This window comes from Tamandua tetradactyla, chromosome 8, assembly GCF_023851605.1.
Source record: "Tamandua tetradactyla isolate mTamTet1 chromosome 8, mTamTet1.pri, whole genome shotgun sequence".
NCBI classification, from domain to species: Eukaryota; Metazoa; Chordata; class Mammalia; order Pilosa; family Myrmecophagidae; genus Tamandua; species Tamandua tetradactyla.
This window is the reverse complement of record NC_135334.1, coordinates 41,026,474-41,041,013: the sequence shown is the minus strand read 5'-3', so window position 1 is coordinate 41,041,013 and position 14,540 is coordinate 41,026,474. Positions and strand designations below refer to the sequence as shown.

At 33.4% G+C, this 14,540-nt stretch overlaps 1 protein-coding gene across 5 annotated transcripts in view; it reads right to left on the bottom strand.

Moving 5' to 3' along the window:
* Positions 1-14,540, bottom strand: part of ANGPTL5 (angiopoietin like 5) — a 32,805-nt gene that overhangs the window by 13,389 nt on the left and 4,876 nt on the right. For 4 of the 5 annotated variants that reach the window (XM_077113167.1, XM_077113169.1, XM_077113170.1 and 1 more), the window contains 4 exons: positions 6,711-6,855; positions 4,970-5,073; positions 3,341-3,434; positions 506-606 (listed from right to left, as the gene is read on the bottom strand). In XM_077113167.1, coding sequence (XP_076969282.1) covers positions 506-606; positions 3,341-3,434; positions 4,970-5,073; positions 6,711-6,855 — 444 coding nt within the window. Of the gene's footprint in view, positions 1-505; positions 607-3,340; positions 3,435-4,969; positions 5,074-6,710; positions 6,856-8,426; positions 8,589-14,540 lie in introns of those variants that run through there. The other variant, XM_077113166.1, reaches the window with a different exon arrangement.

The window sequence follows — 14,540 nt, the reverse complement described above, 5'->3', positions numbered from 1 at the left end:
TAACTATTAGACATATGAATAACATACTTATGCGATTTATGAATGGATCTGTCTGCCTTACTCTAGTGAAAGGTTCATTTTCATTACTTTCTTATGTAACCAAATAAAAGTATTTATCTTCAAAAGAAATTGTAACCATATATTGAAAGGAAAATCAAAAGTAGCTTTAGCAAGCCCCAACCAAAGTACACCATTATTTTCTAAAGCTGTAGGCTAATTAAAGCAAATAGGTATTTATATTGTATAATTTTGCCTACTATAATGCTAATATACTATCCTTTATCAAATGGATTTACTTTTAAAAGTATAATCATAAAAACTCAAATATAAAAAAGAAAAATAGAATGTCTAGCTCTTTTACAGGTTGGTAGTTTGGGCATTAGAATTCCAGAAAGCCAAAATTTTCAAACTGGAAATTATTATAATACAAAAAAATTTTGAGAAAAAATTAAATAGTAAAACAATTAAAGTTTATTTTATTCCACATAACAAGGGAAAAACTTACCTCAAATGGGTAACTAGATCCTTCTGGGTAGATTATATATAAACCACTTGGTGTTTTGGTGACAGAGCCAATGGTATTTTTAATATCAGTGCAATCTAAACCTGAAGAAGTAAAATTAATTATTTAGGATATTTTCAAGTCTACATTTATGACTTAATCACTTTATTATAGGGAATTAATAGGTCATATCTGGAATTATTATATTTCCCATAAATGATAGATGATATTACCTTTTTGGAAGTGAGAAATGATCACAATTTTAGAAATAAGGCGAAAATATATGGAAAAACAGAAATTAAAAAATTTATGCTGCAATATATCATCACTAATAACATAACTGATAGTAATTATTTTTCCAAACTGTTTAAAAGTTTCATTTGTGGTCAATACTTATTTGATACATGTTTAAATGATATATTCTCTTTACCAATAAATAATGAGCTTTCAGGAATGTAGGCTTATCTGAGTGGGCATAAATGGGTAAAAGAAATCTATATAAACATGGAGGAGAAAACCCAAAGCAACAAATAGATTAACTACTATTGACCCACCCTTGACTATTCTATTCTCATCTTCAGAGAGTCTGAGTATTGGAGATTACTATTACCAGTAGCTGAAGGGGGAAATACAGCTTTTTCACCAACAAGGAACTGCTTGATACCACAGTCAGCTCTGTTTATGATAGTTAGAACTATATAGCACCCCATAATCACCCTCTCCAAAGCATCAGGGGATTGTAAACATATGTATGTGGATGTGGATGTTACATTTTACTATAAAACAGTCTACTTTGTTGTATCTTTCATAAATGTAGTAAAATAAATTCAATCCTTACACGCCTTAATTGCCCAAGTCAACAAAAATGGGAGAACCTGGCCTCAGGAGCCAGATGCCAGGATCAAAGTCCCTTTTCTACTTCTAACTAACTGAAAACCATTAACTAAATTATTTAACCACTTGAAGCACTTCTTTCTTCCTGTGTAATATTGGAATAATAATAATAATAAGTTCATTTTCAGTGTACTTATTGTGTGCTGGGCATGCTGAGAAATGTTTTACGTAATGCCATACTATACAAATTTTCAGAATAACAACTCTATAAAGTAGATATTGTTATCTATAAAAAGTTAATTAACTATAAAAAGTGTTTGCTTTCCCCTTCATTTCCAGGAAACATAAAAGATGTTTTGCGTTTATTCTGAATTTTAAGGGACATTCTAATTATAACTTTATACCCAGATAATACAAGTTCACACTGAAGAACCAATCTAATTTGAAAGGTCTGCTCTGCCTTTATCAGGTAAATAAATTTGAACAGTTTATTAAGAATTCCTGGGTTTCATATTCCTTATCGGATGATAATGATGGTCCAGCAAGCCTTTATATTGGCACTGATTGTATTTATTCATTTAATCCTTATCCAATCCCTCTGAGATACATACTATCAGTTTACTAATGAGGAAACAAGTAAAGAAGCAGAGGATAAGGAATTTGCAGCCAGGCAATCTGACAGAGTCCTGCCCTTTTCCCTCATGTCACACTCCCTATCCAGGTGCAGGTATGAGAAATAGATGAGATACAGTAACATGTCAGTTGTTTGGACAGTGGATGAGAACCTGTTGTAGTAGGATCTTCTTTTTTCTGGAGGGGGGGATGCTGTATGGCAGAGTCACGTTTCATTATTTTTCCATGTGAGTATCCTGTTATTGAAGTGCCATTTGTTGAATTTGTTTGTTTGTTTGTTTTGCTTGTTTGTTTTTTGGTGAAGTGCATGGTCCGGGAAGCAAACCCGGGTCTCTGGCATGGCAGGCGAAAATTCTACCACTGAACTACCCTTGTACCTCCTGTAGTAGGGCCTTTGATAAAGTTACTTCAGTTAAAGTGTGGTCCAGCTCAATAAGGTTGGATCTTAATCCTATTACTGTAATCCTTTATATGCAGAATGAAATTCAGATAGAAAGAGAGAAAGCCACATGAAGCAAGAAGCTGAAAGGTCAAAGGAACTCAGAAGAGAGCAGAGAGGCCAGGAGAGGTCGCCGTGTGCACTGTCGTGTAATAGAAAAGCTAAGGACCAAAGATGGCAGCAGCCAGCTCCAGTATGCCAGACTTCAAGAGGAAAGCATCGCTTTGATGAGGACTTGAACTTGATTTGGACTTCTCCTTGCCTCAAAATTGTAAGCTATTAAATCCCATCATGTAAGCCAATCCATTGTGTGGTGTCTACTTGCACAGTCAAGGAAGCTAAAGCACATGTGAAAGTGCCTGTGTCAGAACTTGAACATAGGAGATTCTTAAGCAACTGTTTGTTCCATTCACTTTGTAAGGAATATAATCGTATACTGGGCCCCCAATAATATTTCTGTGCTTGGAAATTTTTTGCATTCATTCATATTTGTAAGGTTTATAGGACATTTTTCTTAGAAGTTCAAGCATCTAGGAATTATTACCGTGTACTTTACAAAAAGTACTAAATTTCAAGTTCATTTCTGTCTTTTTTAGGAGGCATAAAATTTGAATTTTTTTCCTTTCAAATTTTATGTCCCAATCTGCAACATATCAAGCAGGTCAAAAGCATTATTTACAGATGAAAGGAGCTCTGATTCATTTTATCTTTATACAGGCATGGTTTTCAAATGGTCACAAAAGTTTCCAAATTTAGGAAAACATACATTGTCTGTGGTGTAATTTGCTCAATGGCAGCCAATACTCTGTTAATCTGTTAGACAATAGTGCACTGTATTTTTTAAACAAAAATTTTAAATGCACCGATCTGTTCAGGAAACTGTTTAGCCATGGAAGACAAATATGAAAAGGCTGAAATACCAGAGGTCTCACCATGTGACTGAACTGGTCTGTGAGGAAAAGGATCCAGCTGTTTTCTAAAAACTTCCGTAGTCAAAAGGAGAACTCGATTCATGAGCTCATTAATCTAAACACACAAACATATATTTAAGCAAATTTATATTTGAACAAACTTCCTTTGGCTAAATTCTATGACTAATATCTCTAAGCTTCTTATCAACCCCGTTCTGAAATATATAGCAATGCCCATTTTTCTAGGCTGAACCCCTTATTGCTTAACGAAGTAGTAAAGGCATAGCTAAACGTCAGTCATTGAGTTCAGCGCCTCTATCTCGCAGCATTGCCTATATCTGCCCCGTTTCTGCTTTTCCCCAGTCATCCTCCACACCAACTGCCAATTTGATCATGTCATTTCCATGATCAAACATTTTGTAGCTCCTTGGTATAACATTGTAATGGAGAAGTTAGGATTTAAGGAATGGTTATGATTACTGAATTATTATATAGATATTCCTTTTTATTTTCTGGTATGTTCAAGTAGACAGAGGGAAATACGTGAAATCTTAGAACTATAATCCAGTTGCCTTGATCTCTGATAATGATTATATAACCTTTATCTTGTACTCTTGTGATTATAAAAACTTTCTTTCACTTGTACCCATATATCCAGTTTTTTTTTTACTTTAGAGTCTTGTAATCACTAAAGACAGCCCCTAATGTTTATTAATGTAGGGTCCTGGGTCAGCCCAGAACTACCTCCCCCTCAAGTCCAAAGTTATCTTGATAACCAAGACTGAATCTAACTGAAATAAACCCATCTAACATGCACAGTAGCTTAGACTTTAACTTATAAGTCACCTAATGAATATTAGTATTATAATGTAATATAGCATATATTATAATACATCATCATATTAAGACTGCCATTTTCTTACATATGTTCTGTGACTAAGCATGTTCAATAATTAAATCACCTCTAATTACATCATCTGGGGCCATTGTGCTCATTATCATAAAATCTGCCCATCTTTTAATGCTATAAAACTGTCAGAACTATTGCAATTCGAGGAGACAGGTTTTGGGGCCGATGGGCCATCTGATCTCCTGCTTTGCACCCAGCAAAATAAACCTTTTCTGTCTTTGAAAACCTGGTATCTCAGGAATTGAGTGCATGGGCAAAAGAACCCACTGCCTTTGTCTGGTAACAGCATGACTTCATTCCTGCCTATCTCGTTGGTCAGTTTTCTTTACACACTCAACTTTACCAGCCACCTCCCCCTGGCACCAACGCCAAGTAGTGTCCCTACATGGATTGCCCTATTCTCCTTACCCAACCTTTGAGACCTGGTCCAGCTCACGGGCTACCTCCTCTGGGCAACTTTTTTGGATCTCTCTCTCTCTCTCCTATTGAAACCATATCCACAACATTTAAAAAATTGTTTTCTGTCTTTCTGTTCCCATAGATTGTATTCCCCTTAAGGACAAGTCCATTTTCTTTATTCCTTTCTGTTTGTCTGAGGCTTTCTATGGTGTCTCTAACATAGTAGCCACTAAACAGATGTTTGTAGCATGAGTGTATAAAAGAATGAGAATGATTGTACCTCAGCTAACTGTTTGTCCATGCACAGATAAAATAGCAACACAATACTAAAAAATCCATACCTGATTAGACAAATAATCCAAGGAAGCTTGTTGATCATCCATCATATTTCTTAGTAGTTTTTTGGTACTTCGTGTGTAGGAAACAATGGAATTTTGCAAATTTCCTTAAACCATAATTAAAAATAGCTGCTATTGATAACTTTTTAAAGAGTTACATTGAAAAATATTGAATTTCCTATGGTTTAGGGTACATATATAAACACATTAAAATATCAATTTATCTAAATATTCGAGATTTATATATTCTGGATAGCATTTTTTGTTAAATCAGGATTAACCAAGAAAACAATTGTTTCAACCCTTCTTAATGAAAGTATGCTTCCTAGTAATACAGAATGCTCAAAATTATTTAATGTTATAATTGAGAGATATTATATTCAGAGATATTCTGAATATCAGTTCTCACTTGGTAAGACAAGAGGTATAGAAGCAGAAGGGGCCAAGACATCAATTCTTACTATATAAGATGGCCAAAAGGCAATAATTTGATATCATGTAAGTTAATTTTTAAAAAAAATCTTTGTTTCTATTTTTTTCTCAGCTATTGCTATATTTTTATAAAAATAACTTACAAACACACATACACAATATACCTTAATAGGTTAAGGTTTTGGTTCATTGGCTACAGACAACTTTTACTGTTCATTTTCCTTTTTAAAAAAAAATAAGCTTGTATTTTGAAACAGTTTTACTTATATAAAAGTTGTAAAAACAATATAAAGAAATTTTTCCTAAATCATTTGAGAACACATTGCCATTACATCCTGGATATTACAGCATGTATTTCCTATACCAAAGACATCCTCTACAAGCTTACCATCAAAAGAGACTACTATTTATTTCTCAAACTCCATGGAAGTTTCACCAATTATACCATTGATATCCTTTGTAACAAAAAGATCCATATATTATTGCATGCATTATTGTATACACAATTTTACAAAATATTTTATTTCTATGTTCCTTTTATCTGAGCAGTACTACATGAATAATTCTTGATTTTCTAAAATCTATCTCACCCGGCTTCATCTCTATTTTTATTATCAGTGTCTTATTTTCTATTTGCTTCTTCCAAGATTTAGAGAGAGTTCTGTCTTACTAGGCCCAGACTAGGTTTCTGGTTTGAGAAGCCTGAGACATGTGTAATACCTAGAGTTTGCTCCACTAGCTTTTCATACTTCCTGATGTAAGAATCTCATAGTGGATCAGGTCAGCACCACCCTTTTTGATCCCCCTTCTCATCCCTGCCCCTTAGATGCATACAATAGACCATGAAAATTACTGCAATGCTACTAGTTTTAAACAAAAATGAAACCTTTAAATTTTTTATTTTTTTATGATTTGCTATCATCAATCGGCTATGAGTCTGCATTAAACCTATTGTACTGTTTGCTCCATATGAACATATTAGTTCCTGGTATTCCCCTCTCAAATCTAGGGTGAAATTTCCTAGTGATTCAGAAAAGGGTGATGGAATAGCCCTAGTGGGACACAGTGCTACTGTCAGTGCCCTCTGGTTTGACCCCTCCCTCTGTAGTCAGGTGATGCCACTTGACTATATAGAGGAAAGTTCCATTCATTTACCAAATGGAAACACCAATTCTGAGCCAAATACAGAAAGCCTCTGGCCTAGGATGATCAGGAGAACATAAAATGACCCAGACAAAGGCTAAAACAAATTGTTCCCAAGCCTACCCTGGAATCATCAATTTTTATTCTTCGGTTTATTTTTAATACTTACTACACATGAAATGTTTTTCCTCTCGTGTAATTTTAGTTCTAATATCACATGATTCCTCACAGTTTTCTTTATAAATAGTATCATTACTTCTACTTTCACTTTTTGCATTAGGTATATCTTCTACAACGTTACCAGCTGGAGAATCCTTTATATGAGAAAAATAGAAATAAGAAAAAATATCTGAAAATGTCACATGATCCTAATACATAATAAATAAGAAGACAATGAGGGAAAGGTGAGACTTTGGAGCATACACAAGAATGATCATTAGAAAAAATATAATGCACTGATTTGTTCAAACTGCAACAAATAAACCTTAGGGATAAATTTTGGTTATGAATAATAAACATAAGTTAATTCAATATTATAACTCTCCATTTTTTCTTCTCAAATTCCAAAGAGAGATTTATTTAGAGTCTACTTTCTACAACTGTGACTCTGTGGTCTTAACCTTTAACTTCACTTAGTGTTGAGCCATCCCTCTTCCAAGAATCTTACAATTTAAACTTCCTTAAAAAGGCAGTAAAATGTTTCCTTGAAATGCTATAATATTATTATGCCAAATGGACTGTCTGCCACCAATTATTAGGAATCGGGAAAAATGTATAGGAGGCCTGTCACTTTTGTCAAAGCTCAAGTATTCATGTTTGAAAAACAAGGTATTCACAGATATGAAAGTTATCAATAAAAGGACAAACAAAATTTAGCATGGAATTTTGCTTTGCAAAATTAGTAACAGACTTCATTTTAAAAGGCCAACTGAAGCTGTCCTACTAAAGGTATCTATATTTGATGGTACACTACTGATTTCTTCAATGTAAAAATATTTTTGGTAGAAGTTATGTAGATATAATAATTCTGTTATTAAAAGAAAATAACAAGCTTTGTCCTGCTTTGACCTGGATATTAAGAAAGAGGTAAAGAACCTATCAAATTATGAAGATATTCGCCCCAAAGGGATGCTTATATTTTGATACATAGATCTATCTTTAATTTCTTACACTTTTGCTATACTCCTGTAATAAATGGCATACTAGATGTTTTCAAAAAACTAGGTTACAACTATTTGTTTTTCAAATCTAAATAAGCCTCTTAAATTTTTAAACAAGTATTTTAGAGAGCTAAATTATTAATGATTCTCTAACTTTCTAGAATTTATATTTGTTTCACCCTTAAATTTTGAAATTTGATTCTGATGCAGTATTAAATGCATTTCCCAACATTTAGAAGCTGTAAACCAGCGTTTAAACATATAGGGATTCAAATCCCCAGCTACTTATAGTATTGCATACAAATATTAGATATCATTCTAACATTGCTGTGAATAACATTTTCTTATTTCATAGGTAATCATTCACAGGACTATATTTGAGGTATGAAAGTTTACAGACTAGATAAAAAACAGCAAAGTGATTTCTTATTACCAACTAGATATTTCATTGTCAAAGTTAATTAGAAAATTGCTGACTAGTTTTTAATCTAGGCCTTTAATTTCTTTAAAATTTTTTCACAGTAACGTATTGAGTCAACCCTAAGTTTATGGTTTCTTAAGTTTAACATCATTTAAGCCAAGTCTCAGCATTTATAAAAGTACATTTTAATTGCTCTACAAACTATATTTTATAGTATAATAAATCTCTACAAAATTCTAATATACATTTTGAAAATTATCTAAGTATGCTTTCCTAGCTAAAGTAATATTGCTGAAATTCTTACCGTAGAATGATGTACACTGTTACCTTGTATAGCACTTCCACAAATAAAAAGACATATATTTAAGAAGAAGAGTGAGGCTTGGGAAAGATGCATCGTATTTTTCTAGGAGAAATGAAAGCACTTCTCCAAATATCAGTCAGTTTTCTGTGGAAAGAACTACGTGGATAGAGTCTTCAGTTAAAAACTTCTGGAAGGTGTACAACAAAAACAGAAGCCAACATTTGCTGGTTTCTGTGCCCTCATTTGAAACAACAGCTTTCATATGAAAAACAAGATCCTGTCATTTTAAGTTATAAAAATCCTTTTTTATCACTACATGCCTACATTATAAATCCATGATTTTGGAATTTGGACAATGAATAAATAAAGCAAATAAGTCATGTAGTTTTTACGAGTTGTATTTTTTATCCTACAAAAATTGCCTCTGATAAGCTATGCTATCAGTTAATTTTGAAAAGGTTTGCACAAAAATGGTAAGAAAGTAGAAAGGAATGATTGGATGGGAAGATTATTACATTAGAACTCTTTCTACATTCTATATTGTTACCTATCTGTATTGTTAAAACTTTTTATCTATCTAAATTGTTATCTATGTATATTGTTAAAACTTAAAAATTCTGGACGTAAGTGAGCTATTATTGAAATTGACCACTTTCTGGAGGTTGATAGATCAATGTCTGTGATGGATCCTCAAACTTTCCCTTACAATGGTTCCTTCCCTTCATTCTACAAACATGCTTAAGTCTCATTATACTAAAATTTAAAAGCAAAGCAGAACTTTCCCAAGTTTGCTTCCTGTTCAAGGTATTATTTTCTCTATCTCCTTTTCTAGCCCATGAAATCCAGGGCAGGAACCATGCCGTGATTTTTATGATACTAGCATAGGCACTAGTATGCAATAGGCTCCCAAATATGTGATTAACAAATGAATGGCATGAGACAATTGCCTATTCTCTGACTTTTCTTTCTCACCAACTACTATTTTAACTCACACACTTTCATCTCTGCCAACCTCATTCTACTGAAACTTCTTTCTCAAAGTTCTCCAGTGGAGAACTAGAAACAATAAACCAGTTAGAAGGTGCTTGGGAGTGCTGGTTCTGGGATCAGAATGCCTGGGTTTAAATCTTGATTCCATACCACCCTTGGGGGTTGTTGTGGTTTTTTTGTATGCTGTATGGCGGGGTCACATTTCATTATTTTTCCATGTGAGTATCCCATTATTGCAGCACCATTTGTTGAATTTTTGCTTGTTTGTTGTTTGTTTGTTTTGCTTGTTTGGGTTTTGGCAAGTGCATGAACCGGGAATCAAGCCCAGGTCTCCCACATGGCAGGTGAGAATTCTACCACTGAACTACACTTGCATCCTTCCCCCTCCAACCTTGTTTTAATATATGTAAGGACTGAGCATTGCATGTGGGACAAATGTTAGGTGATATCATTGTTATATCATGTTAGCTCTCAAATGTTAGGTGATATCATTATTATTTTTACTTCTGTTTTTATTCACTTGTCTTGATTTATATGCAGTTCTAATCTTACTGACAATATTAATGCCCTTTATAATCTACATTAGGAGGAGATTATATGTCTTTGATCTTAAATTTCTAATTGAAGTCTTATATGAAATTAAAATAAACATGGCAGAACTTTAGCAATTTAAAATCAGTTAGAGGTTAAAATCTTTGTTCTTTCACAGTTTGCCCAAGAGAAAAATTCAGGAAATTCTGAGTGTTTACTTGAGCAACAAAATACTTCAGCAGACGATGAAAAAGTCGCTTCAGCCAAGATGAAAGTGAAAATGCAAGAAGTTATCTATCACAGGCTGTCTCTCCTGGTTGACAAGGTTATAACAGTATTCAAATCAGATAAGTTAGGTGAACCTGCTTTGTAAGCTTAAAAGTATTACAAGTTACTCTTTCCTTTGTTTCTAACTTATGTTAAGGGAGTTGGATGTCTAACAGGCATCACACATTTAGCAAGTTTGAGGTTTAGCTTATTCTTTTCCCATCCCCAACCAATTCTTTCCCATCATAGCAAATGGTAATACCCTTTATCCAGTTGTTCCAGCCCCAAGTCTGAGTCCTATGTGACTCTTTCCTTTCTCTCACATGCCATGACTACCCATCAACATGTCTTATGGCCCACGGTTCAAATTTTGAACACTTCGTGTTATCTCTGTCGCTACCACTCTAGTCCTAGACCATCTCTTGCCCAACCTACTATGATAACCTGGTCTTATCATGTCTAGTTTTAGCCCCTACGGTCTAGCTTTCCTGCCTCAGCTAGAGTGATCCTTTTAATAGTAAATTAAATGATATTACTTTCCCACTCAAAACTCCCCAATGCTTTTCCTTCCATTAGAAATTGGATTTTTTATTGATTAAGTTCTTACATGTGATAAAAGGCCACCACACTGGGTCTGGCCCATGTGCTTTTCCAATCTTGTGTCCTAGCACACTTCTTCAATTTTACTCTGTTCCAGCCACATTGGTCTTCTGGCTTTTCTTTGAACACAATACATATGATCACAGCCTTTTGTACTTTTAGCCCTGTTTGCTTATAACACTCTTCATTCAGGTCTTTGAATGGCAACCTCCTTTCTTCATTCAGGCCTTTGCCCTAACTGCCCTTCCCCAGATGTCTTGCCAGATCACCCTATCTAAAATTGAATGGTCGGTCCCTATTCCCTTGTACATTTTTCTGCATAGCACGTTTTCTGCATAGCACTTTCCCCTACCCGATATATTTAGTGGTACAGAAGAACAAATATAAGCTTCAGGAGCATAGAGACTTTGAATGTGTTGCTCATCACTGAATCTCCAGCACCTAGAAAGTGCTTGAGACATAGTAGGTGATTAATATATATTTTCTTAATAAAAGAATGATTATATTATAGTTTTGAAGTGAGAAAGTATTAAGCATTATGTTTAATGCAGATCTCTATTCTGACTCTATGAATTTAATTTAGAATTCTATTCTGACTTCATTTACATTCACTCATATTCCAAAAATACTTAAGAGAAGTTCAGACAAATTCTGTGTATTGTGATGCTTATAGTATATGAAGAAATAAAGTTTATGACCAAGAACAGTACAAAGGAAGCAAAGAACTGAAGTATGTGTTATATATCATGAAGTAGTATAATATGGTTTATATATGTTATATATCATGAAATGGAATAATATGATTTGAAGGTAGACTGCAATGAATTAAACATGTGTATTGTAAACTCTAAACAGTAGTAAAGAAATGTATTCCGTAAAGAGCCAGCTAGTAAATACTTTAGGCTTCACACAGTATCTGTCATATCTAATCAACCTTGCTATAAACAGGAAAGCAACCCTAGACAATATGTAAGTGAAGGATATGGTTGTGTTTCAATATAAGTTTATTTACAAAATAGGCAGTAGACTAGATTTTGCCAGCAGGCAGTAGTTTGCCAAGCTCTGATATAAAATATGAGGTAGGAATCCAACTTTCTGTGGGTGGCTACATAGTTATTCCAACACATTTTATTGGCTATCTCCACTTATTTGAAAGTCCACAATAATTAAACTGTTTGCTTATGTATTTGGGTATATCTCTCGACTATGTACTCAATTATATTTATTAATTTGTCTTTTCAAGTGTCTCTAACATAAAATCCTAAGTATTGTAGCTTTACAATATGCATTTTTATGTGCCCATCCCCCAATTCTAATGCTCTTCTTTTCATAATTTTTCTGGATATTCATACTTGTTTATCTTTCCAAATGAATTTTAGGAATCACCCTACAAAAATCTGGCCACATTTTTTTGGAATAGCAATTTATATATTATTTAAAGAGATATTACATCTTTACAATACTGATCTTTCTCTCCAAGAACATAGTAAGTATACTTTTCTGTTTATTCAAGTCTTTCTTCTACATTGTAAACGTGAAATTTTCCTGAATTTCTAATAACAACACTAGCAAAAGGCAGAAAAATATCTAATCATAACCTTAATAAGCAATGTGCAAGGTAAATTTAAAGAGCTCTTTATTTTGTGGCTCAAGGGTTTTTAAAGATTTCTCCAAATTTACCATGTACACTTTCTATTAAGTTTGCAAGTTGTATTGTTTCTTTCATTACATCAAATTGGTTGTTGTTTTTTTCCTAACTTCTTGATTTGGATGTTTAATTAATTTATGTCTGTGAATGTATCATTTCAGACTCTATAATTATTAATATAAGTATTGAGGATTTTGAATTGTCTCTGAATACCATTTTTGTTGTACATCAGAGTTCAAAAATATAGTTTTGTTTATTTTTTGTCTTTAAAACATAGTCTAAAAATTGTGGTTTTCTTTTCTGTGTAAGTTAAGTTTTACATACACTTCTTATCTTATCAATTTCTACTTTGGGTCCATTGCAATTAAAAAATCTTTATTACACTGTTCCAATTCCTAAAATTTTGTTCCTGAAATTTTAGGTATTTTTTAGTAAACTAATCAGTGGTCACTTTTCTTGAAGTTTCTTTGAGGAAATGAAAAGCTTGTTTTCTGTTCAAAGTATAGAGTTTTCTAAGTATAAAATTATATTTGCATTTTATTGTTTTATTTAGGTTGTCTATGTTCTTATTATATTTCAGGTACCTATTGTAGTGGGTTAACTTGTATTTTTCAAAAGATATGTCCATCTGGTCCTCAAAATGTGACATTATTTGGAATAGAGGTCTTTGCAGATATAGTTAAGGTAAGGATCTCAAGGTGAAATTATCCTGGATTAGGATGGGTCCTAAATCCAAAGACAGGTGTCCTTATAAGAGTCAGGAAAGGAGAAGGCACATAAAGGCAACAAAGGAAAGTCATGTTAATATATGGGCAATGATTGGAGTGATGTGCCTGCAAGCCAAAGAACACCAAGAATTGCCAGTAGCCACCAGAAACTAAGAGAGGCATGGAACAGATTCTCTCTCCATGCCTCCAGAAGGAATCAGCCTGCCAACACCTTGCTTTCAGACTTCTAACCTCCAGAACTGTGAAAGAATACATTTCTATTGTTTTACGCTACCCAGCTTATGGTAATTTTTTATGGCATCTCTAGAAAACAAGTATACCTAAACTCTTATATTTATCCTTTTTGTTGACCAAATCAAGCCACTGTTTAGCAACTACCCAAATTGCAGGTGTAATACTTCTGAAATAAAACCTTGAAAGTGCAAACTTCTTAAGTACTGGCATGAAGTATGTTTACTTTAACCAGTGAAATAAAAAGGATTGAATAAAAGCTAAAAGTCCAAATATTTTGTGTTAGTAGTCTCAGGAACATAAGTGAGAATGCTTCTTTCAATTAGCAACAGTGACAAAACCATTCCACACCCCTTGTATTACTACCATCAAAATAAAAGAAACAAAGAAAATGTTTCATTGATAACTAGTCCTGGAAGATGTCAACTAGCAAATATTGACTGCTGGTTAGTCCTCAAAATACTCAGCAACTCTCTTTTTTTATTTCTTGAATCATACTTGCCATTACCATCAATAAATAAAGTTTACGAAAGCCTCAAATTATCTTTGTATTAATCGAATACCTAAACTTAAAGACATTTTTTAGAAACTTGAACCACTCAACTTAAATAAAAAGTGGAAAGCCTTTATAATATTTTGAAGAAAGAAAGAATTTAGAGAAAAAAATATGTTATGTCTAAGATTTCTTTTCTTCTTGGTTGACATCACTTTTAAGCAGTGTTTGAATGAATAACAACTATATAAGCAAAACCAGGGCAAACTCCTTAATAGAAATCTACATTTGCCAAAGCAATGAGGTACCCAGGAGTTGTGAGATATCAAACTGATAATATAGCAAAAGCTAGACTTACAGAAAGGCTAACCAGTGCTTAATATTCCAAACAGAAACCAGGGCCTTTTCAATTTTATTTGTATTTTGCACTTCTCTACTCAGCTTACACCCTCTCAAATCATCCCTAGAGACTCAGAGTTGTGATGAAAGCAGTGGGAGTAGAATCAAGGTCTATGGCTGGGACTGGCCAGCTAAAATATTTACCATGCTAGCTATTTGTCCAAGGGTATATATTTAGCTTTTCATTAACAAAATTATATATTCTATCCTCTTGGAATTGTCCTGAA